The 24,563-nt window shown below is 36.0% G+C and overlaps 1 protein-coding gene across 8 annotated transcripts in view; it reads left to right on the top strand.

Annotated features, from left to right (window-relative positions):
• ESP4 (HEAT repeat-containing protein) overlaps window positions 1-24,563 on the top strand; it is a 66,665-nt gene that overhangs the window by 41,345 nt on the left and 757 nt on the right. For 4 of the 8 annotated variants that reach the window (XM_088898406.1, XM_088898407.1, XM_010255438.3 and 1 more), the window contains exons 10-26: window positions 3,259-3,327; window positions 4,587-4,703; window positions 4,789-5,034; window positions 5,883-5,930; window positions 6,024-6,164; window positions 7,896-8,057; window positions 8,201-8,263; window positions 8,691-8,798; window positions 8,892-8,975; window positions 9,060-9,107; window positions 11,103-11,177; window positions 15,626-15,721; window positions 15,794-15,874; window positions 15,966-16,037; window positions 20,216-20,260; window positions 20,338-20,421; window positions 24,434-24,537. In XM_088898406.1, the coding sequence (XP_088754532.1) occupies window positions 3,259-3,327; window positions 4,587-4,703; window positions 4,789-5,034; window positions 5,883-5,930; window positions 6,024-6,164; window positions 7,896-8,057; window positions 8,201-8,263; window positions 8,691-8,798; window positions 8,892-8,975; window positions 9,060-9,107; window positions 11,103-11,177; window positions 15,626-15,721; window positions 15,794-15,874; window positions 15,966-16,037; window positions 20,216-20,260; window positions 20,338-20,421; window positions 24,434-24,537 (1,643 nt within the window). The other 4 variants (XR_016082608.1, XR_016082609.1, XM_088898408.1 and 1 more) reach the window with 4 other exon arrangements.

Consider the following 24,563-nt stretch of genomic DNA (forward strand, 5'->3'; position numbering starts at 1 on the left):
AAAGAAGAAAGGAAAAAAAAAAGGAAGAAATAGACCTGCTCTGATACCAAGATGCAAATCAGTCCTCAAATATTAGGTGTACATTTGAAGATTAGAAGAAAAAGGAAGAAGAGAAGTAAGAGCAGCATTACAAGAGAAGAAGATGGCGAAAAGAGAAGGAAGAAGAAGAAGAAATCAAATCATCTCTCCTTTCTCCTCTATCCCTTTTTTTATTAAGAATTAAAGTTAGAGTAATGACAAGTATGCCCTTAAGTGGGCGGCCAGTTAGGCAGTAACATAAAGAGATACTAGGGCCCATTCGGCCCAGTCTCTTTACAGAAGCCAAGGCAGTGGGCCCACATGCTTCCCTTGGCCAAGTACTGGTGCAACACTACCTTCCAAAGCAATAGCAGGAATGACCCCATTTAGATTTTTATATGGCAGGGACCCACCCAGCCACCCCCAATTCTTCCCTATGAACTAGGTTCAACCAAGGTTGCTCTATAGTTGTCTCAAAGATTACATGATCATGTAACTAACATCAAGTAATGGGAAATACAACTTCTGATGGGGAATCTACCTACACGGCAACTAGAATTTAATCCTCCTTTTGAACTTCTGAGATATTGGGAGGTCAAGGGTCTTGGCTCTTTTCAGTAGTTGGGCCTTTGACTGACTAGATTGGGCTGGGCCTAACAGTGGGCCTTCAACCCAGTCACTGAATTAGGGGTGCAACTTGGGCAGGCTCGGTTTGGGAATTTGTTGAAAATTGAATGGCCCAGCCTGGAAGCCTGGGCTTCTGGTCTGGGTTAGAATTACAATTACAAGCAAAATTCAAAGGATTACAACTAGCATGCTCATCAGGTTTTAGGGATTTGATTATTGAAGGGGACTCTAAAACCATAATAGGATAGCTGAGATCTGAGAGAACCGATGGTCTGGGTTAATGGAAGCCTGGGCTTATGGTCTGGGTTAGAATTACAATTACAAGCAAAATTCAAAGGATTACAACTAGCATGCTCATCAGGTTTTAGGGATTTGATTATTGAAGGGGACTCTAAAACCATAATAGGATAGCTGAGATCTGAGAGAACCGATGGGCTCTTCCTCTCATTTTGGCTCCATCTAATGGTGTTGACAGTAATTTTCTATGTGGTTAAACTACTGTCCTTCCATTTGGGGACTCCAAGGTGGTAGTGGGCTGGCTGTCAAATCCAGAAACAGTCTTTTGGGGTTACAAGGACCTTTTGAAGAAAGTTAATTGGCTGACAAGGAATATGGCAGTTAGTTTTCAGTGGGTCAGCAGAATGGCAAATGCTATGGCCGATTCATTGGCTAAACAAGGGGTATCAAGGGGTGATCTGTTTTGGGCTACCTTATAATTGTAATTCCAGGTTAGAGTGTGCATTTTTATCAGTGCTCAGCTCTAAGGGGAGGTAACATCTTGTGCCTCCTCTTAGGCTGACACTTCTATGATTAATAAAATACCAATCATTTATCAAAGAAAAAAAAAACTACTGTCCTTCCATTTTCTAGTGAGTTGTTTATCCCTGTCCTTCAATTTTAGGACCATACAATTTTTGGTCAAACATTCTTCTACTTTACAACTAACCACCTTCCCTAGGTGGTTGTCATTTCTTGACCCTTATGCCCCTATCTAGACATTGCAAGTTTTTTTTCCTTAATAGAATGGATAATGCATTATATTTTTATTGATTTGAAAACTTTAAAGAAAGGGGTAGAGGCCACCCATATACATTGAGGGACTGTACAAAAACTTCCAAGTAGATACAAAAAAAAAAAATCAGGAGCTTATTTCTGTAGTCAAAAAATTGAGATGCTTGGATATCTCAGAAATCAAAAAATAGATACTAAAAAACCATTACATTCTATAGTCACATTACTAGGTGATTGTCCGTGATATTTTTCGTTTATTATATCCAAGAAATCCTGATTCCCAGAAATACTGCACGCCATTTGTTCCAATATGTGGGCATAGTTTAATAAGTGTTGAACCAATTGATTACAATTGTCTTAAAAGGCCATTACCCAATGTTGGTCCCAGCTAATGTTTTGAAAATCATAATCGTATCATAAATTGTAGGATTATTTCTATTTTTTACCAACTGTCAAAAAATTAAATAAAGATATATTAAAAGGCTACATGTATATAACAAAGTGACTTTACCCTATTTTTAATCTATATCTACCATATATGTACTTAAAACAATAAAATTTACCAATTGATTAAAAAAAAGAATTTTCCACTTATACAAAAGAAGCCTAAGATGATATAATCAAGTTTGACTCGAAAATCAAACAAATCTACATACAGCGTCCCTTTAACTTACATATGATAGAAAAATAAACTCAATTTCTAGTCTTGAATAATGCAAATAAATCATTTTCTAGTAAGGGCTTTAAAAAGAGTCTCCCATGGCAAAACTAAACATAAACCAAAAAAAAAAGTAGAGAACTAATTCTTAATTGAATTTATTTGAATCATAGTGAATTGTAAAAATCATATAAATTGTAAGATTTATGAATCAAATTCTAGGATTCAAACAAAAATCATAAGATTTTTGCTGAAAAGGATTCAGACATAAGATTCGAATTGAAACCCTTGGGATTCATGATTCAAATCATGAATCATATCGTAAACCATGAGATTTTGACAACATTTGTCCCTGCCATCTGGGGTCTCCTGATCTTTGGCTTTCTTTTTGTACAAAGTGGAAATTGATTATAATTGTGTTGCAAAATAAAAAGTAAGTTTTTGTTTTTTTGATGGTTAAGAAGTGACCTTATTGAGGTAAAGTATATTGCTAGGTTTCTTGTAAGAACTATCAGAGCATTTGTTGAGATAGATGGCCTTAAACTTTGGAATGTATAGGCTGGAACATGATGCGGCTATGGTCTTCACAACTGAGTCCGTGGTGCCTTCAAGATAGACTCTAGCTGACATTGAGGATAATCTACTTAGTGAACATATGATGTAGACATGTTATTGGTTTCCTTTTTCTGTGTGTATGTGTGCATGAACCCCTCTAGTTCTTGTATCCGTACGTGTCTTTTGCATGTAAGCGTATATGATGTGGTTGTGTCAATTTGCATAGAATTTCTTTTTCCTATTTCAGGTCTCTTGTTGTGAATAAATTATATTTGCATGAATCATTACATTATTCTTCCTTACTAGAAAGAGCCATATCGTCCCTTCTACATAGAATTCTCAGTTTATATAAATTCTTATGTGATCTATGTTGTGGGTTCTTTCTGCAGTTTCCTTTGGAGTTAGACCCATGGAAACTTATTCAGAAGCATATATTGTCAGATTATACGAACCATGAGGTAATTGATTGGTTTATGCTAACATTTATGCCTATATTTGGATGCTTCTGTTTGGTTCAACTTCTTGCTTATTCTTGAGACATCTATTTCCATTGAATCCAGGAATTTTCCTTTGGTAATTAAATTTTTTATTTGTTTTTACATTTATGGGCCCTTGAAAATGCATAGATATTATTCTTTTCATCTTCCTAAAACTCTATAGATTTGACTTCAAATTTGGAAGAAGCATTAGATTCTGATAGGACTTGTAGCATGGTAATAGCCACCTATTTGAGAGATTCCTTAAAGGCCTACACTTCACTCCACTACTTAATTAGGGAATATTCCAGCCAGTTCTGTAGTGCTCTCTTCCACTAGCATGTTCCAGCTCTTCTTGGAATTTGAATTTCCATATGATGAGAGCTTAGATGCAATTTTCCATCTTTAAATCATGAATAGTGAATATGTTGACTTTTTAGAGAATGACAGTTGGGCCTTGTATTGTAATCCTAAAGGCTCTTGTTCATGTTTTTTTCAAGGATCTGGCCTTGTGTCTTCATGGTTTTGAATGAATGAAATTTGTACTATTATTTATCCAAAAAAAACTTTCTTCAAGGATCTGGATTCAAATATCCACATGCTTTCCTGTTAGCTTTATTTAGTTAGGCTCCACTTAATGTGACACAGAGAGATGATATTCAGAGCTTTTTGTGAGTTATTTGGGCTTTAACTCAAAGTCAGAGAAAACAGTTTAAACTTCATAACTTGTGGCCTAAATTCAAGGGGTCAAAACTTGCACATATTGCTTGATTTTGGTGTCATATGAATCCTGTCTCATCATTGTGCTCTATCAACAGCTTTTAAATTATATGTCCTTATATTATTCTGATTCTTGAAATTTCTTTCCGTAAAATACTGATTTGCTGTGTACATCCATGCAGATCTGAAATATTAATTATTTGTAAAAATCTTTTTATTTATTTTTTGTCAAAAAGTGGTAATTCCTTAGTTTAAGAGATTTTCTATCTTTCTTAATAGCTTGCCGTACAGAGCCATGCTTTTGATGTCAGAAGCTTGGGACCTTGGTTTTCCCAGTGTTTTTTAAGGCTTCCAATTTTTGTATCTTTTTTGTTTGTAAATGTTATTATTCTATGGATATTCTTTATGTCCTACATGTTTCTTGTGGTTGTTGGCATGTTCAAAGAAGTTGGATTTAGTTGCAATCTGCTGTTTGTCCTAGACTTGCATAACGATTGACTATGGTTGTTGAATGTCTTCAGGGGCACGAGTTGACGTTACGCGTCCTATACAGGTTATTTAGTGAAGCAGAGCAGGAACATGACTTCTTCTCTTCTACTACTGCTACCTCAGTATATGAGACATTTCTTTTGACTGTGGTGTGTTTTCATGCTTAAGCTTCCCATATGCTGAACATTTTGCAGTATCGTACATTCCTAACAAAAAAACAAAAAAAAAATGTAGGCTGAAACACTCCGAGACTCATTTCCAGCTTCCGATAAATCATTAAGTAGGTTGCTTGGTGAAGTTCCTTACCTTCCAAAGACAACTCTTAAATTGTTAGAGTGCTTATGCTCACCTGGAAGCAACGAAAAAATTGACACGGAACTACAGAGTGGTGATCGAGTTACTCAAGGCCTCAGTGCTGTATGGAATCTGATTTTATTAAGACCTCCCATTCGAGATGTCTGCTTGAAGATTGCTTTACAGGTTTCATCTATTGTTCATTTCTTCTTTTTAGTAAGCTGGTAAACAGTAGTGGAAGTGGAATTACTTTTAAGCATTAGTTTATATGCTACTTCTTTTTCATTCAATTTAATAAAAAATGTTGAGTCATTTTTAGGTGAGGTATAGATCATTTTTTTTAATATTATTGAAGCTTACCTTTTCATTTCTATGTTTTTTTCCTCTTGAAAATGGTTTTTTTCTTTGCCATCTTATCTTCATTCTTTTGTGCTTCTTGATTTAAATCATGGGGATGCATGAACTGATAGATGCTCAATTTTTTTTTTCTTTTTTTGATTGGTAACTGTTAATCTTTATTATTCAGATAAAGTAATGTAGTATGTTCAATATGCCAAGCATCCCAATAAAATAGGCTGGCCAAGCCCCCTATCCCATTTCTTGTTTAACTCTCTCAAAGTCTCAAAGTACAATTGTGCCCAATACGATTGTACCCTTTTTAACCCCTAGTTTGGCCAATGCATCGTACAACCCGTTTGCCAATCTTTCGAGCCAATGAAATGTTGAATCCAACTCACTTACCGGCTGCCTAATTTCTTTCATGGTATGTGTATTTCCAAAGTCCAATCAGAATCCAACTCACTTACTGGCTCCCTTTTCATTAGCACTTTGTCTCTCTTCCTTCATAGGCAAAGTACAGAAATACACTTTTGTGGTTTAATATTAAAAAAAGAAAGGGGTGCAATAATGGTTTCTGATCCTCTTTTCTTCCTGACCAAGAATTCTTCAAAGTTCTTCCCTTTTGTTTTCCATGTTAAGTGGATATATTTTCTGATCTTTCACATTGACCGATGTTATTTATGACCTCTCGACAGAGTGCAGTTCATCCTTTGGAAGAAGTAAGGATGAAGGCAATACGTCTGGTAATTTGATATGCAAATTTCTCTGTAACATTGGAGTAAAAACTTGTCATATTTCTTGGTTTTACCGTTTTTGGGTATTGTTGGTTTTTACAGGTAGCTAACAAACTTTATCCTATATCATCAATTGCTCAACAAATAGAAGACTTTGCTAAGGAAATGCTGCGCTCAGTAACAAATGGTGTTAATGTTTTGGAAGGAACAGATGCAGAAGGATTGCCTAGTGAAGTGCAAAAGGTCCTGTCTTTTTTCTTGAAAGAAGCAAATGCAATTACTTTTTGGTTTTCAGTGGTGATGTGGCTGCACAAGATCATCTCTACATTAAAAAATATGTTGTGTAATAACCGATCCCAACTGAAGACAATTTTAGAATCAGAACTTCTAAACTATGTATGGATAGATCACCAAAAGAGTGCTAAATATCCTTTGAACAAATGGCATCTATCAAATGCTTGTTGTTAAAGATATACTGATTTAGCTCCTTCCAGTGCAACCTGTCTAACATATTTCAGAAACAAATAAATTGGATAAGATAATCCACCTACTTGTGAAGCCCTGTTTGGCCATTCCTAAATGTCTTCAGTTAAATTTGAGAGGCATACTCAAGACATGCCAAATTTCCACGAAGAGTGGTACCATACTATTTTGTGCCATCCTTTGTTCTGTCTCTTCCTCCCAAGGAGTGTATTGTTCTCCTTTTCTGTACCAAAATAATTAAGAGAAGAGAAAGGTCACCCACTTCAGATGACAAAACTATGTTATCGGGTACATACATACATGTGCACTCATGCACGCTTGTATATTATATTTTGGTGGTTATCTATAATTAAATTAATGGAATTACTTGATTAAAAGATACTGCTGTCTCCTTCCTAGTCCCAATAGAATAAAGACCATTGCTACCTCAGACTAAAGAAAATTTACTTAACAATTTGAATAAAGAAAATTACTCCTAATTGATTTTGGAAGCTCAACATCATAATTTAGGGAAGTTGTTGCCGTCTCTTTTGACATCTCAAAAATGTTTTCTCTAGCCACCTTTTGTATTTTGTTGGCTTTGATAACATACACTATTGTGGATATGCTCTTTCCCACCCATATCAAGATTGGACCCAACTAATTTTGTGGAATATATTTGTTCTCCTGGTAAATGCCATGAGGAATATTTGGAGCATCTTCTTTTACATTGTGACTTTTCTCAAGGTGTTTGGTATATTGTTTGAAGCTGTTCAGTAGGTAAGGAGCCTTTGCCCCGGAAGCCTATTGATGGCTTTCTCCTCCTGGTCAGCCTCAGGCTTAAGCAGAAAAGGAAAATTCTTATGGGAGCTTGCTCCCCTGGCCCTGTGCTGGCTTTTATGGAAAGGCAACAACAGGATCTTTGAGAACAAAGCGTCTACCCAAGAAGCTCTTTCTTGTCGTATGGGATTATCAATTTTTATGCCATTGATGCAGGACCATATTTGATAATGGTTTTCAGGGTGGTTTAACCTCTAAAGTGTGGCAAGTGCCTCGGTGCTCTTATTGTTTTGTTGATTCTGTCATGTACAGCTCAGTTTTTCTTGTACATGTTTTGTCTCTCGAGCGGTGTTTTCTTTCCCTCTTTAACTATAAAAAATAATTGTGGAATATGGCTCAGAGAATATTCATAAAAAAATATAGCTCAGAGAATTCTAACTTTTAATTCCATAAACGGTTCATGATTCGTATTATGTTTGCTGCCAACCTGACAGTCTGACACAACCCTCCTTTATCTGGGCTTGGGACCAGCAGTGTAAGACAAGCAACCACCAGCAGAATTCTGACTTCAATTGAAATTAGAAAATTGAATTTTACATAATAATTAACTATTTTTATCTTAGCTCCAGGCTGATCAAGAATTGCTTCCTCTGATACATAATGCTCTTTATTGGCCCTAGAGAATTTGGTATTTTTTCTTATTATTTTTGTTTCTTTTCTTTTAAATTGCAGGATGCTGATTTGGAGAAACCTGTGAATGAGCAGCCTTCAGTCAGTGCCACTACTAAAGAAATTTCCTCCGATACTCATCAATCAAGCACAACTGAAAGTATTCCATCCTCAATATCTGAGGCACAACGATGCATGTCCTTGTATTTTGCCCTTTGTACAAAGGTATTATTCTATTGTTCTTAGTCCCTTTTCAAAACTTGAAAAAAAAAATTATTTCTTTTTGTGATGCTTAATGCTTAGATCACATTTATCTATTTGGGTGCACTGTATTCTGTTAATCTATATTCTTTTACTGTGTTTTGCAGAAGCATTCACTTTTTCGGCAAATTTTTGTAATATATAAAAGCACACCAAAGGCAGTAAAGCAGGTTTGGTTTAAAGTACCAATTGTAGCTTACTGATATCTTATTGAGAGACTACCACTACCTGTAACTATTATTTTGTTTGATTGGTGGCTGACAATATTTCTTTCATATAATAAATATAAAGCGTGTACAAAAAAGGGAGGGTGATAATGCCTCCTTACAAGGTTGCTTTACAATGCTTAGGAAAGAAAACAACAATCAGAATACAAAAGACTTCAATGTCTCACTATATTTTTGCATTTGGAGTCCAAATCAGATCTGCTAATCTCCTTGTAATCTGTGTGGGCCACTGCCTAGTCCATCATAAAGGAATTTATACCCTTATCCTTTGCAAAGGATGGGATTCTCCTTGAAAGACTGTCACTAGACTATAACTGTTTCTATCCTTTTGGTACAAGTCCATGTTTCTAAAATCATTAATTTAGTGCAGGCAGTTCATCGGCATATTCCAATACTAGTTCGTACTATAGGTTCTTCACCTGAGCTTCTTGGCATCATTTCAGATCCACCAGCTGGATGTGAGAGCCTCTTAATGCAGGTACTTTAATATATGTATTAACTATGCTTTCTATGACTCTTCATGATAATTGTAAAGGTGTAATATTATCCATTTATTCTTCTCTTGAAACAGGTTATACGTACTCTAACGGATGGTGCAATTCCTTCACCAGAACTTATACTTACTATAAGAAGATTGTATGAATCAAAACTGAAGGTGGAAGTTGCTACTTTCTCAATTTGAAATAAGTATATATTGTCTCCCTTTTGTCATATATGAATGGTTTTATGTGGACTACAGGATGCGGAAATTCTCATTCCAGTGTTGTCATTTCTGTCAAAGGATGAGGTATCTTCTATCTGTTTCTTATATTCCTTAACTTCGGATACTATCTTCTCTTCTCTCAATAGGCATCATCTTTATATGTAGTGTGTTTTTTGCTTATCTTTGGACATGTGATGCATGTATACTTTAATTTTAATAACATTGTTCTATTCCTATATAGGAGTATCTGCTGCATATACTTGTTTTTTGATTGCATAGTGGTATCTATTTCTTGAGTTATTTGCAGTAAAGAGATAATATTTTCCTTGAACTATGTGGTTTTAGCTTGTAAGCCTTTCTAGAAGTATGCAATTCATATCTTCACTGCTTGTGACACATTCCACATTGCTAAATCATCATTTCCAATGTGATCCTCGGTCAAGATCTTTAATAAATGATTCATTTCCATTGGCACATTAAAATATGGATCTGGTGGCTTCAAATACCCCTATCCCTGAGCAGGTGGGCAGGGTGTAGTCAACCCATTTGCAATTTGTTGGTTTCTGGTACCTATCCCTTACTGTAGAGTCTTGCTTTACCAAAAAGGAACAGTTTTTGACTAAGCAGTTAACTGCCAATGTTAGAATATCTCCATACAAGGAAGTTGTACATAAATGATGTATTTAGCTCTCAAATGTTGCTAGTGCATAGGGTGGTTCTTCCACTTGAGACCAAGCACCTTCAGGAGTAGAGGGATTTTTGGATCAAATCAAAATGCTTCAAGCACTCAACAATTCCAGCATGTGAAGCTTTCAATCTGTTTATTTATCTCCTAGTTGCATTACTTCAAGTAGCTAGTGTGATGTTAAACATGTTGCATTCCTAATCTTAGGGGACTGGCCCCTCCACCTCCGTAATGGTCCCTTGAGGCAATTTATCTTAGGATAAGGGATCAGATATTAATTGCATTCTCATTGCTTCTTTAGAGGAAATTTTGATATTTGAGATCCTGTCGGATTTTCAGATCGGATCAGATTGGATATTAGGATTTGATTGAAAATCAGATCACCCCTATCTGATCCGACCTATATATATTATTTATAAATATGTTTATATTGCATTTTTTGTAATTTTATTATAAAAGAAGACATGTATATGTTAATATATATGATGAACTGTTATGTTTTTTTTCCTTTTAATAATTTATTAAAATTTTCAGAATTTAAATCAGATCGGATCAGATACGGATATCCGGCATTCTTAACGTGTTTGGATTCGAATCACCATTTGTGAGATCTGATCAGACCTAGGATATGTGCTTTCCCCTATGGGAGATTCCTATGTGGCTATTTGAATAATCTGTCTAGATGATTGAAAGATTAATATATTCTTTGGATGATAGCTTGTTTAATAAGATGTAAGATTGTGGAAGGTGAGAGCTTTGGTGAGAGTCATTTCTTCCTGGGTAATTGCTGATTATCTATTGTTTTCTGTATCAGTTGTTTCATTTCTTCTTCTTAAATTGCTACTTACTCTTTTAAACTGTGAACTAGAAATGCTGAGGCAAGAAATATAATTTATGAAGAAATAAAACCAACCCAAACTAATTTATTCGAGCAAGAGATGGGAGAGAGAATTTTATTGGGGCAGAAGGTGAAGCTAATATTGAGAAGCCTAGCCATACGACCGGAGTAACTAGATGATTTATTTTATTAATAGTAACATACTTCCCCCTGAAGACAAGGAAATTAAGCTAAGAAACACATTATTTTATTGTTGATGGGGAATAGGGGTCCTATGAAAGCCAATAGTTATTCTTCTTTGAATATGCTCTTGCTTCTTAGTTTATACTTGCCTATGTTTTTTTTTTCTTTTTTTCCCTGAAGCATAAAGTGTATTTACACATGGTATGAAAAGCAAGAATATAGTGATGATGTCTTTCAGAAATATAAATTTATTATCCAGTGATACAACCCATATATGTATGATCATTATATTATTGCTTCCATTTTTTTCCACAATTATTTCAATCTATCTATTTCTTCCTTTTGTATATGATTGCCTTTTTTGTTTTGTTAGGTTCAATCAATATTCCCCCAACTTGTGAATCTTCCACTGGATAAATTTCAAGCAGCACTTGCTCGTATTCTCCAGGTAGTTTCCCTTGGTAAAACCTTCCTACTAATTATATCATTATATTGTTTCCTTGAAACATCTTTTTTCTGAGTACTCTTCCATCTATTAAGGCTGCCTTATTTTGCTCTCTTTAGAGTTGGACCCAAGATGTGATTTTGATGCTCTTGAATGCCATTTGGCAATGGCATTTTAGAAGGCTAGTAGCTTTCAACAGTATTTTTATGATGCCTTAGGCATGGCTTGGGGCAATTCTGCACAAGGCTCAAAGAAAACACTTCTACGGTCCAACCTTGAGGCCCGTGCCTAAGTTATGAGGTGCATACCTCTCTCCTTGAGGTGTCATTTTTCATGGATGTGTTCTTCATAGTAAATTGAAATAGATTTGTTATACTCTGGCCCTATCGATTATGGAAACTACTCGAGAAAAGTTGTTTTCAATCCTTTGCTGTTTTGTTATTTGTTTAGTTATACCAGAATGTAGGTGGGGGGAGAGTTACAGGTTGAGGGGTGGTGGGTGGGGCATTGATATCTCAGTTATGTTTTGAGAGAGGATAGGTCTTTTGTGTTCAGTAGGAACCCTTTTCTTTTTTTTTCCTCTCATTTATTTATTTTTTTATAGATGGGATTTCTTTGCTTAATAAAAAAAGTACATGAAGATATAGATAGCTAGGAGAGTTCAACAAGAAATTGCCAATCTGAGCCCTTCCCCCAACTACCAGATTCTTCTAAAGGGTTAGCAGACCATTGGATCCAGCTCAGCAAGGTAGGTGTTCATATGGCATGCCAAAGTTCTAGGTTCCCTTATCGACTGTGAGTAAAATCATTTGACTCTATTCATCACCCTTCATTCATCCCGTTACAGTTTGACAATCTTCCTCAATTTCCAATCTCTTGTAGCCCAATTAATAGCCAATATCAGTCCTTGTACCAAGGATACAATTCAGCAGGACTTCCATATGCCAATAGGACTTGTATATATTACCTTGTTAGTTTGGGCTGATTTTAAGTTATTGGGCCCAGCTTTGTTTTATTTTTATTTAAGTTATTCAGTTAGGAAGTTATTGGGCCTTGGGCCCATTAGTTTATGCTATTTTAAGTTGTGACTGTTCAGCTACTTAAAGTAGCCGCCCTACTAAGGGCATCTTTGTAATCTTTCATTCTTTTATTTTAAGTATATAAATCAAGAGGGGTTGGCGGCCAGACCTAATTCAATTCTGGTGACATCCCACTCTCTTTTCTTCTTCTTCTCTCTCTCTCTTGCTGAAACCTTTCAGCTTCTACTACTTTTCTTCACAAAGTACACATCGGAATCAAGTATCAGCAATTTCTACTTGGTATCAGAGCAGGCTGAAGGTGAGCTGCTCTATCATGCAGTCCTAGATTGGCCGACTGCATGGTGATATGAGAGGCTGATCGAAGACCTCAGGTAAGCCCAATTTTTGGATTTTTTGGTGGATCTGTTTTGCCCTATAGCTGGTCTAGGGTTTCCCATCAAATTCAGGAAGAACTCGAGAAAGGGGGAGTCTTGTTTTTGTAGGACTCTTCATTTTTGACCTAGGAAGTGGCACCCTAATTTTTTAGGGTTTCTTGGAGTTTTTTGAAGGGGGTGGTTCAAGTCCCACCTATTTTTAGGGTTCCTTGGAGTTTTCTACCGGCGGCGATCTTGGCGGCAACGATCTTGTTTGGGAGACTGAGGGAGGAGCAAAGGAAGCTTGGTATTCCATTGTCTACTCTACCAGTGGTGATATTGTTTGGCTGAGTGAAAATGAGAGGCCAAATATTACAATAAACCCTAAATCCTTTCTTTTTTTGTTTTTCTCAAATTGCCCTCAACCCTCAACCAACCCAATGGGTAACCCTCGACCCAACCCCATCCTGATCCTTTTCCCCTGATCCCAATGGGTCATTCGATCCATATCGACCCACCACTAGAATGGATGGGTATGGGTGGGTTCTAAGGTGGGTGGGTCAAATGGGCTGGGGTCACGATTGCCAGCCCTAATGGGCTTTCCTTATTTTGTTTGATGAGGAAAGGTTTTATATATCTTTTACCAGTAACAAGGAACTTTAATAGAGAAAAGGTAAAAGGGATAATATAAGTACCTAATCCTGACAAATAGTGAATGGGACCTTAAAGCCTCAAGGAGGCAACTGAAATCAAAGGCACCGAGGCAACCACAAAGGCGAAAAAGCTACCTAGAGGAACATTCCCACAATATTATTCCTTATCTTATACTCTTAAGTCAATTAGGTGTCGAGTTAGATGGCAATATGGTGATAAAAAAAAATCCAGGGGCTATTAGAATCATCTTGCAAGCATGAAATGATGATTAGTGATTGGATTGCCATCTGATCCAACTCAACTTGCTCAATATCTGTGGACAATTAGCCCAAGGTCAGAGTAATGCCAACATCTCTGTTCTAATTGAGTTCCTAAAACAAATTGTACTGGGATGATCATACTCCTGTTGTCTCTACATGCTCAGCCAACTCTTGATGGCTCCAGGAAATGTTTAGCTCATTGGCTCCTTAATAGAGAACTACCAGTACTGCAACGACAGTTGCTTGCATAACTATCCACTGACTAAATTCTGCTACTTTTAAACCATAAAACCCACCAATATATCTTTCTGACTTGTTTTAATTGTGTTTGAAAAGCTGTATGTAATCTCCTAGAAGGGGTTGCACCTCGTGCCTTGTAACTCTAACAGTTTCTGATTAATAAAATCTTTCAACCATTTATCCAAAAAAAAACTGAACAAGTGATTTTGAGGTTTTGTTTTATTATATTAAGAGTTTGTCTGATTTGTAGTGAAGAGTTTATAGGACATATATGAAGTTTTTTTCTTATATCTTTTCAGACTGGTTTGCTGGAATTGATTTCTGTGCCTCCTATGGTATTTATAATTAAGCCATTAAGGTGCTTTCTATATCTTTGTAAGTTTAGTTCTCGTTAAACCCTTTATATAATTTATTAAAATAATAGTGGCTTAATATTTTTCTACTTCTCATTTTAGTTCATGTTTCGCTAGAAAGATGTGGTATGCTTTTATGATAGACAGTTTACTTAGGCAATGGGGGTTGAGATATGGTGCTACTCTGGCACTCTAGCTCCCTCTAAGAGGAGTGAGTCTAATGAGTTGAGCTCATCCTTCTTCAGGGAAAATGACTTGTCCATGTCTCTTCTATTGGGTCTTGGTGAATGAAAATCCCATTAAAGATTGAATCCAGATACTCTGCTGAAGATCAGTAACTATCCATCCATTCATCATTATCTATTCTACCCATTTCTTCATTTCATTTCATCTAGTTTTGCAGAAGTAGTGATTTCCTCCACATTAATATTTCGCTTCCATTAAGTATTGACTACTGTTATTCATGTGCATAAAAAACCAGTACCTATATAACGAGTGACTTGATGCAAATTGAGGATATGTATGAGGGTGCAAAAAACTAATGTTAGAACACCAATGGGTCTTCACCAAGGTGTGGCACCTAGTCCTTGTTTATTTGCACTAGTCATAGATGAATTGACTAAACCTATGAATTGATGAAACTAGCAAAGGATTAAATGCAAAATTAGGTTTATGGACAACTGAGATAGAAACAAGAGGTTTCAAAATGAGGACTAAAACAAAATATATATAATGCAAGTTTGATAATAATGGGAGTGGAATTCAAGGTATGCTTAGGATTGGAGACCAAGGGATAACTCATTGTGACCTTTTTCGTTATACCTTGATTCAATAATTCATAATGAAGGAGAGATTGAGGATGATGTCACACATAGATTGAGGGGTGCAGTCAGAATCATATGTGATAGGTGAATACCACTTGGGCTAAAAGGAAAATTCTATAAAACATTGTTAAGGCCAGCTATGTTGTATGGAGCAGAGTGTTGAACAGCTAAGAAAAAGCATGCCCAAAAAATGATGTGGCAGAAACATGAATGCTTAGATGGATGGGCAGTAAAACTAGAAGGGACATGCTTAGAAATGAAGCCATCTGAGGGATCCTAGGAGTAGCTCCAATAGGTTATAAAATGTAAGAAAGTGAATTGAAATGGTTTGGTCATGTACATAGAAGACCATCTCCAGCACCTGATAAAGGAAACGATCTGTTACAAGTTGAAGGGGATAGGAGAGCTAGGGGCAGACCAGACAGAATTTAATGATTTAAGCACCCATAATTTAATGATGAATATGGCACTGAACAGAATGGAATGGCAAAACAGAATTCATGTAGCCAACCCCATATAGTTAGGACAAGGATTAGATAATGATGGTGATGAAGTATATTTTAAATTTGATTTGTAAGGTGGTTTTCTCAGGTTGATTAAATATATTGACAATAATATCTTTTTGCCTTGCTTATGACCCAATATTGCATTCAATTCCTGGGCAGTTCCATTCCTGATGAGCATATCTTATTTACTTATCTATTTTTATGGAAACATTATCACGCAGGGATCACCTCATTCTGGTCCAGCCCTTTCTCCTGCTGAAGTGTTAATTGCAATCCATGGGATTGATCCTGAGAGAGATGGAATAATCCTGAAGAAGGCATGTCCATTTTGCTTTTGTTATACTGTCCTCTTTAGGTTTGATGACTAAATAATTTCCATTTTTAAACAGGTAACAGATGCATGCAATGCTTGTTTTGAACAACGGCAAGTATTTACCCAACAAGTTCTTGCAAAGGTTTTGAATCAGTTGGTATGTACCTTTGGAAACTTAATGAGGCCCCCTTTAGAATTTTTATTTTTGCCTGATTTTATTTGTCACTGATTCTGAATCTCAATTCCAGGTTGAGCAGATTCCTCTCCCCTTGCTGTTCATGCGTACTGTCTTACAGACAATTGGTGCATTTCCAGCTCTGGTGAGAAATAATAAGGCTCATTTGCTTCATACAACTTAAGCTATGCCAACAATCAGTAGTTTGCTGAATATAGGCCTTTATAAAAAGCATAGTTGCTGATGTATATTGTCTATTGATACTTGATAGTTACATTTTCATATATCAATTACTGGACCAAGAAACAGGACCATTCTGAATCTTCTATATATATGAAAAGATAGTGCTTTTCTAAGTCTTAGCTATCAAAGTAGATTTTCTGCAGTCTTGACGACTCAAAGCTAAGTTTCTTGAATTTGTTGTGGGCTTTAAAAGACCTGTCATGTAGCAAGCAAAGGCATCATTTAATTACCTGCCTGGTATACCATATGGAAACTATCAGAGGTCCAATACAACAGGTTTTCTTTCTGATTATTTTTGTTCCCCTTCCTTTTCCTGGTGATGACTGTGATTCTTCATCTGGCCTTAAACTGTCCGAAATCCTGATGGCCCCATGACTAGGTCATTGTGCTTAGTTTGGGCTGTTATGCTTAGTTTCAGCCGTCATAGGCCTGAACTCAGCTCATGTCTTTGTTCTTTTCTTTACTTCCCTTTTTCACTTTCTAAAAGACAGCTTGGATAAATCACTTTTTTTTTTTTGGGGGGGGGGGTGTAATTATCCCGTTTACAGTCTGGTTTGAATTCTAGTTAGATTCAAATTCAAATCATTGCATCCCCTACTTCCTTGTGAGTTGCTTTTTGCAATCATGGTTCACTATGTCCCCAATGTTTCCCTTTCTCAAATACAAAATCAATAGGGAACCCCAAAAATCTTGATATTGCAGTACTTGTTAGGACATATCCACAAATTTCCCCATATCCCTAAACTTTCACAATTGTTGGTTATCTCGAGGAAATGAATATTGTTGGTATGTTTGAAACTTTAACGTATCACCAGTATTTTGGTTGAGGCCTTGTGCAATTCATAAATTTTAGACATATATGGGAAATATACTGAAATGGGAAATATACCAGTCAAATCAGCAAAACTTTGGGGGAAATTACCATTTTGTATTGGTCTTTTGGGAAAATAGCATCCACTTTGGATTTCGACAATGCTCACAATATTGTTACATGTTCATATTTTTCAAACATTATTCATTTCATTATAGGAGTTCACAAAACCCTTGTACTAAAATAAAAATGTAGAACTTCGTCAAATGGATTTAGATATTAACTATAGATGGGAACATTTTGTTGAATATAGGTTTTTTTTACCCCTGCCCCCTAAAAAAATTACTCCCAGTGGAAGGGAAGTCATTATTTAATTTATTAATTTCAAAATTTAAATATAGAAATAGAAGAAGGGGATGTAGAAGCAATATTTCTCTGGGAAACCTATACAAGAAGAACAATGTTTTATAAGAAAATATAATATGAATCCAACTGATGATCTCAGAAAAGATACAAAAAGAAAATACACATTTAAGTGCACTTCAGCTGCCTTGTCGGTAGATAATAGGTTTCCTCTTGAGAATTACTCTGAATGCCACAAGACATTTAAAACATGTTATGTTGGGTTTCTTCCTCCTTTAATAGATGAATCTGAGACTCGAATCCAGGTTCCCATTATCCTCTTCTATGGCTGAAGGTGCAGGAAAGGACTTGTGTAGGTAAACCTTTTCAGTTCTGTTCCATCTTTATTAAATCTGTTACATAAATGTAGAATAGGATGTTCACTTGTTCCTCTTCTTTGATGTCCTCCTTCAGTCAACAAACCCTGCAAGGAACTTTCCTTCAAAGGAGGTTTGGTGTCAGCTTGTACCTCAAAAAATTTGGGCTTTTTGCTGGGGGTGGTTTCCCGAAAAATCTATACTCTAGATCTGTTGTAAAGAAAAATGCCAAATTTTTGCATGTCACCCCATGTTTGTAGCCTTTGCTTGGGTTCTGGTGAGATGATCACACACCTATTAATTTCTTGTCCATTTGTGTGCTTTATTTGGACCTGGTTCTCTTCTATCTTTGGTCGCAGGTGGACACCTCCCCCAGACATGGTTAACCTTTTTGACCCTAGATTTTTTAGGCAACCGAAGAGGCGTGGAAGATTAATGTGGAAAGCCACAAGAGCAATTATCCTATGGTCAGTCTGGGAAGAAAGAAACAATAGGTTCTTTAAAGGAGTGGAGAAATCCAAGGAGGAAATTGTAGAAAGTATAACCATTATGACTATTCAATGATTGAAAACTTTGGATTTGTTTAAAGACTTCTCAGCCGAGGACATATACAGGCATTGGGGGGTGGTGGCATCTACAACTTCCATAAAACCTACAGTGCAGGAATAGTGGTCCCCACCAACACAACAAAGAATGAAACTGAACTTTGATGGGAGCTCTAGAGGTAACCTGGGGCCTTCAGATATAGGGGGAATATCAGAGATGAAAATGGCAGAATTGTGGCTATGTTTTCGGGGGCAATAGAAATGGGGGACTCATTGAGAGGAGGTGATGGCCTTGCTTCAAGGAAGATATGCCAAATAATTGGGGTTGCACCAAATTGAGATAAAGGGAACTCTAAATTGTTAATTGATTGGCTGCAATCAGGTAAGTTGGGAGCTTGGATTTATAGACATTCCATAAGGAAAATCCTCAATATAACAAGGGAGATTGGTGCTTGCTTCAAATAGACAAGGAGATCAGCTAATGGTTTAGCTGATATGTTGGCTAAACAAGGGACTGTGAGGGAGAGTATGTTTTGGGCAGTTTTGTAATAAAGATTACTTTGGACTTGACATCTGTTTAGGGGTTGACAGTTGTACTTAATTTTGTATTAATGAAGTTACCGTTTCCAATAAAAAAATGTAGAATAGGATGAGCTTGGAGCTAGTTATATGTGGAGTATCTCTAGTTGATCTATGCATTGATTAGAATTCTGGATTTTTTTTTGAAAAACAATTTTCTAAAAATAAAATTGAACTATTTGATAATGCTAACTGATAAATTATCTATAATTGGCCAGGAATGTGCTCTCACATTTATGCCTATCATTAGAACTAATCTCAGGACTGGGGACTAGGGGTAGCAATAGGTGGTCCAGCCTGGCTGGTCCGCCTAGAGTTAGGTTTCACAATTCACAAATGTTACCTAGGTCAAATCATTTGTATTGCCAATTAATGAAAACTAGATTAAACGCATAAAATATTGTCATTTACTTAGGCACCCCATATAGTTTAATGTATTTGCTAAAACCTACCCTCTAATTTGCGTATTACTAAAGCACCCCCTAACTTTGTAGCCATTTTATTTAATTGAACTTTTGACAAGAACCATTTATACTTTTGTCTTGGAATGGTCAAATGAAATCTTAGAACAAGTGGAAAATGTGAAAGGGCATAGATTCTAAGTTTTTATTCAAAAAATACCCCTAGTAGCTCTCATATCAACCTTTTAGAACAAAACATTCCCCCCACATTATAACTTGGTCTGGAGGTGTGGAGTGTGCATGAAATGAGAATTGCTAGGGGTATTTTTGGAATGTGCCCTTTCACATTTTCTACTTGTTTTAAGAGGTCAAAGGACCATTCCCAAATGGAAATGCAAATGGTTCTTGACAGAAGGTTGAGTAAGTAAAACAATTGCAAACTATGGGGGTATTTCAGTAATATGCAAACTAGAGGGTAGGTTTTGGTAAATACATGGAACTATAGGTGTCTAAGTAAATGACCCTATAAAATAATTATATATAGATAGCATATAATTTTGTAATAAGCAAATAAATATAATTACATAATCATTTCTGTCCCAAACAGTAAGACTGGTGTTCAATGGCCATCTGTATGTATGTTGGATTCTTCCTGGCATTTCTCTTTTCTTTTACTACTTGCATTGGGTTTCCTTGCTATACTCATATATTTTGTTCTTTCTTTTTAATCGGCAAATTATTTTGTCATCCATTATAAAAGTAGGTGAAAATAATTTCTCCATTTCTTTAGGTGATGTTCCCACCAATACTGAATTTCTTTAGCATGGTTGCAATCATCTTCCATATTGACCATTATAACAATTTTAGCATGGGCTGCATCTTTCAAATTTGTACTTCTGGCTACTTTATTTATTATTCATTTTTTTTTCTTTGGGGGGGGGGGGTGAAGTTAGGGAAAAGAAACATGCCAGTGCATTTTCCTATTCTTGCTAACTTAAACTTACTGTTTGCTGTAAATGTTGTAGGTAGACTTTATAATGGAGATACTCTCTCGCCTTGTAAACAAGCAGGTGATTGAGTTTAAAGTTTCTACTGTCAACTTCATAATCAGTTTATTATGTGACTATTAATTAAATAATTGCTGCAGATATGGAAATACCCAAAGCTATGGGTAGGATTCTTGAAGTGCGCTCACCTGACACAGCCTCAATCATTCACTGTGTTGCTTCAGGTAAAGGCTACCTGTTATGCTGCATCTTGAATTTAAACTTTAGTTGTTTATGTGAGCCTTTCAAATTTTAATTCACAGTTGGCACCAAAAGCTGAAGACTCTACAAGCACCTTGAATGTTTCATAAACTTTCATGTTAGCCTTTAGAATTCTATGAAGGTGTCCTAGCAACTTGTAGTTTGATGCCATATAATTGCAAGGTATCCTTTTAGATATGAAAGGAAAATGTATATTATGTTATTATGTTGCAGACATGGTTTTCCTGATGTAACCTGATTCACTGTTTGTTTGTTCCTGCAAGATTTTGCATAACCTTGTTTTCGGGCAGTTATCAGAACTCTTTTTTTACGTTTTTTCTCTCTTACTGTTAGGATAGTCATTGTACTGGTCAGATTTTGTAAGGAGGTAGCCTCATTTACAAAAAATTATGCCATCAAGTTTCATGATTCATGTGCCAAGATATACAAGTCATATATTATGTAGTGGGTCAAAGATAATAATGATATTGTAATTTTTATAGTAAGTAAAAAAAAATCATTCCCCTAAACTGTGGCAAAATGGAGGCCAGAAAAAGAAGCTTCTCGATTTATTGGAAAGACCATAAGCTCTCAGTTTCTCTTTCAAAAATCTGCAAGTTCTGTTTCAAATACACCTGCTAATGGAAAAACAAAAAGTAGGTTCAATAAATCCATCCTCTTCTCTTATACCTATTCAAGCTTGATATCTGCTACCACCATGAGTTGGAGGTTAATCTGATGATGTTAGGTTGGTACTTCACTGGTTTTGCTCAAGTTCTGTAGACACAGGGATTTCATCCAAGGTGAGGTCATGTCATTCACCTTTGCTGTGGTAAGGCTGTTTCAGTTTATAATGGGACTCCTAAGTGGTGATGTGATAGGGCGGTTTAGAGACGGATATATGCTATTGTATCCTATATCTTTAGAGAATTTAGAATCTTGGCTTCAATTTTAACATCTCATTCAAATCGGTACCAGAATTGGCTAATCACCCAGTAAACTCGTTATCTAGGGACAGGTTTAGATGCGGAGAAACCGTATTAGAGCCAGCCCTTCCGGTTTTGGCCACAATGCTGAGATGGTTCTTTGTACAAGTCTTAGAGCTATCCTTTTTCTGGGAGGAGTTGCTTTTACACACTTTTTATCAGGTATATAGAAGCTTCATTGTGTTTTTATTGATTAAACAAATTGAAGATAGGCTTGCTCTGAATCGTCCAATTCTGTTCAGAAATCCTAATGAAATGCTGCCAAACCCTAAAAGAATGATCAAATTTAGTGACAGATGCAAAATTGATTCACCACATCTGGCTCAAAGGATGTGGAAATCTAAAACATCTCTCCCTGAAAATTATATGATTGATAATTAAGAAATTTGGCTCCATAATCAACATGTCCTCAAGAACAAGAACTCACTACCTGATATGCAATGCCTCGTAATCCTCTGGAATGAACACCCTCAAGCAGCAGCGTCATGGTATATGAAAACAGGGAATCTGCTATACAGGTTGGCTACCACAACCAGTTTCTTCCTAGAATCTCAGTTCATCTCCCATACCAATGCAACAAGAAATATGTTTACTGAAGTCCACAGAAAATGCTTCAGGATGGCATATGCAAACTTGAGCCACTCCAATGGAACTTTTTCATCTTGTTCTGGCCATCAATTCAGTTATGAGTGTTTACCAAAACAACATCAGTCATGAGTAACCAAAGATGAAATGGAGAAAAGTGACAAATAGTGTACAATCTTATACAATTTCTATCTGTCACCTATCAGGCCACAATATGCCATTTCTATGAAATTTTCTAAAATTTCAAAATAAATACCTTTTGAAGGAATCCTAGCAGTTATAAAATTTTAGTTGATCAAAGTGTTTGTTTTAGAAAATCATGTGAAGTCGAGGATTTTATGTTATAAATTTGTTGAACCCTAGGTTAAAATAAACAAGAAAAATAAAAAGAGAAAGAGTTGCTAATTTTTAGTCAAATGGAATGAGTCGTAACTGAAATCTCCAGCAGTATCAAATTGAGCATTATCACCATTTACCAGAAGAATGTTCAAGAGTTCCATAAGGGGAGGGTCGATCCTGCATAACAGCCTATCTGTGCATTCTAGAACTGCAAATACTGGTAACCCTTTGACAACAGAATCCATCAATATCCCCTGGAGTCATATTCCAGGTGTCCTGTTACATATTCTTAATTATAAAATGTTGATAATCTTTTCTTATAAATTACCAAAATTATCAGCTATTATACACGAATGAGAAATGTTTTTTTAGCAAGTAGTGTTAAACTTTTTTGTTCTCATCAGCCATGTAATGTTAAACTATTAAGAGTGTAGGAATGTCCTATAGGGACATTTCTGTCATTTTAGAAATCTATAAATATCACCAAACTGGTAGAAGTTCTATCATTGCAAGTGGTTTTTCTTTTATTGGTGTTTTATCAATTAGTTATATTTACATGGGAAGGAAAGAACTAAATTGGTAGGAGGGGAAGGCAATAAGCAAATGGGGGAACTCGGAAGAGAATGACAAGCATGCAAGTACGTATATCCCTAGTGTCTTCCTCATTCAAGCTACCAACTTATGCCCCCAGGTGTGACTAATGACTATATTATATATAAATATTTTGAATCTCAATTGTATGACATCAAAGTTACGACTGTTGGGAAGACTTAATTGCAGTGTTTTCAACCCGCCGTTGACCCGGCCGTTCGAATCGTCACCCAGCAATGATTCCAAGTCCGGTTCAGTCAAGACCTGTCAAACAGTCAAAACCGTTGACTTGGTCAAGAACCGTTCGATCCGAACGGTTCAACTGTTGACCTTGTCACCGGGTCACTGGTTGCACACTCAATGTATGTGAACTTTCAAAGGCCATAACTTTGCACTCTGATGTCTGATTGGGGTGATTTTTTTTTTTTGGGTAACTTATCGAGATCCATGCATCCCAAGGCGCCATAGGCGCCTTGCCCCGCTATTTTAGCAAAAAAAAAAAAACCTTTATTGGCCTCAAATTGCAATTTTTAAAAAATATAAATTAAATACATATAACATATCTAAAACATATTTATACATTATTTATTGATAAATATATATTTATACACATATATACATATGTATTTAAATATATATACTTGATACATATATATGATGGTGTGGCACGGTCTGAACCGTTCGACCTGGAGGCAAAAACAGTTCGCCCTCCGGGTCGTTTGTAAAACATTGCTTAGTTGTTCCAAATATCTTGTTTACCATTTCTATATTCATGACTCCACGGGATCTGGACTTGATGTAATGCTGTCTTTTACAGTGACAAGTTCTATGACTAATCATTGGTGACTCCTAATTCATAAAGTAAATGCTTTCTCTTATTTTTGTTAATTCCAAACTATTTCTTCTCTCTTGAAGTATTATTTCACTTTTGTTTAGACACTGAGTTTATTTTCTCACATCCTATTTGTATGAATGTTTAGAAAGGTATTTATCTTCGTAAGAAAGTTATTTATATTAGAAATAACTTGTAGAGATAAGACACTAATAATACGAAATTCTATTATAGACTTTTTGTATGAATATATCCAAGAATTACCTAGTTTATCTTCATCACTTACTTTTATAGACATGCTGCTGATTGATCATCCCTAAACCCATAAAGGGAAGAAACTGAAAACTTGAATGGGACCTAGTGCAAGTGGAGTCATATCCATTTCCATTTTTCTTTTTTTGGATAGTTATTAAAATTATGGTCTAGGTTGGCTTTTCTCACATTACTGCACCACTATTCCGTGGAAAATTATTTATGCTAAGAGTGTGACTAGTGACTATTATGATGATTATCATTATTCTTTTCAAAAATTTTCCTACCATTGCAGATGTTTGTTTTAAGGTCTACTCTCTTGCCAATGAGGTAGGAATGCCTGTCATGCTGCAGATACCAGTTAGAAACATTACAATTCCTTTTTTTGACAGTGTTATTCTTATTTTTCAGTTACCAGCAGCGCAGCTTGAAAATGCTCTAAATAGAACCGCAGCACTGAAGCCTCCTTTAATTGCTCATGCTAGCCAGCCGAACATCCGTTCCTCTCTACCCAGGTAAACTTCTTATCTTAGCAGCCTCT

The sequence above is a fragment of the Nelumbo nucifera genome, chromosome 2, assembly GCF_055504915.1.
Source record: "Nelumbo nucifera cultivar China Antique chromosome 2, China Antique-T2T, whole genome shotgun sequence".
NCBI classification, from domain to species: domain Eukaryota; kingdom Viridiplantae; phylum Streptophyta; class Magnoliopsida; order Proteales; family Nelumbonaceae; genus Nelumbo; species Nelumbo nucifera.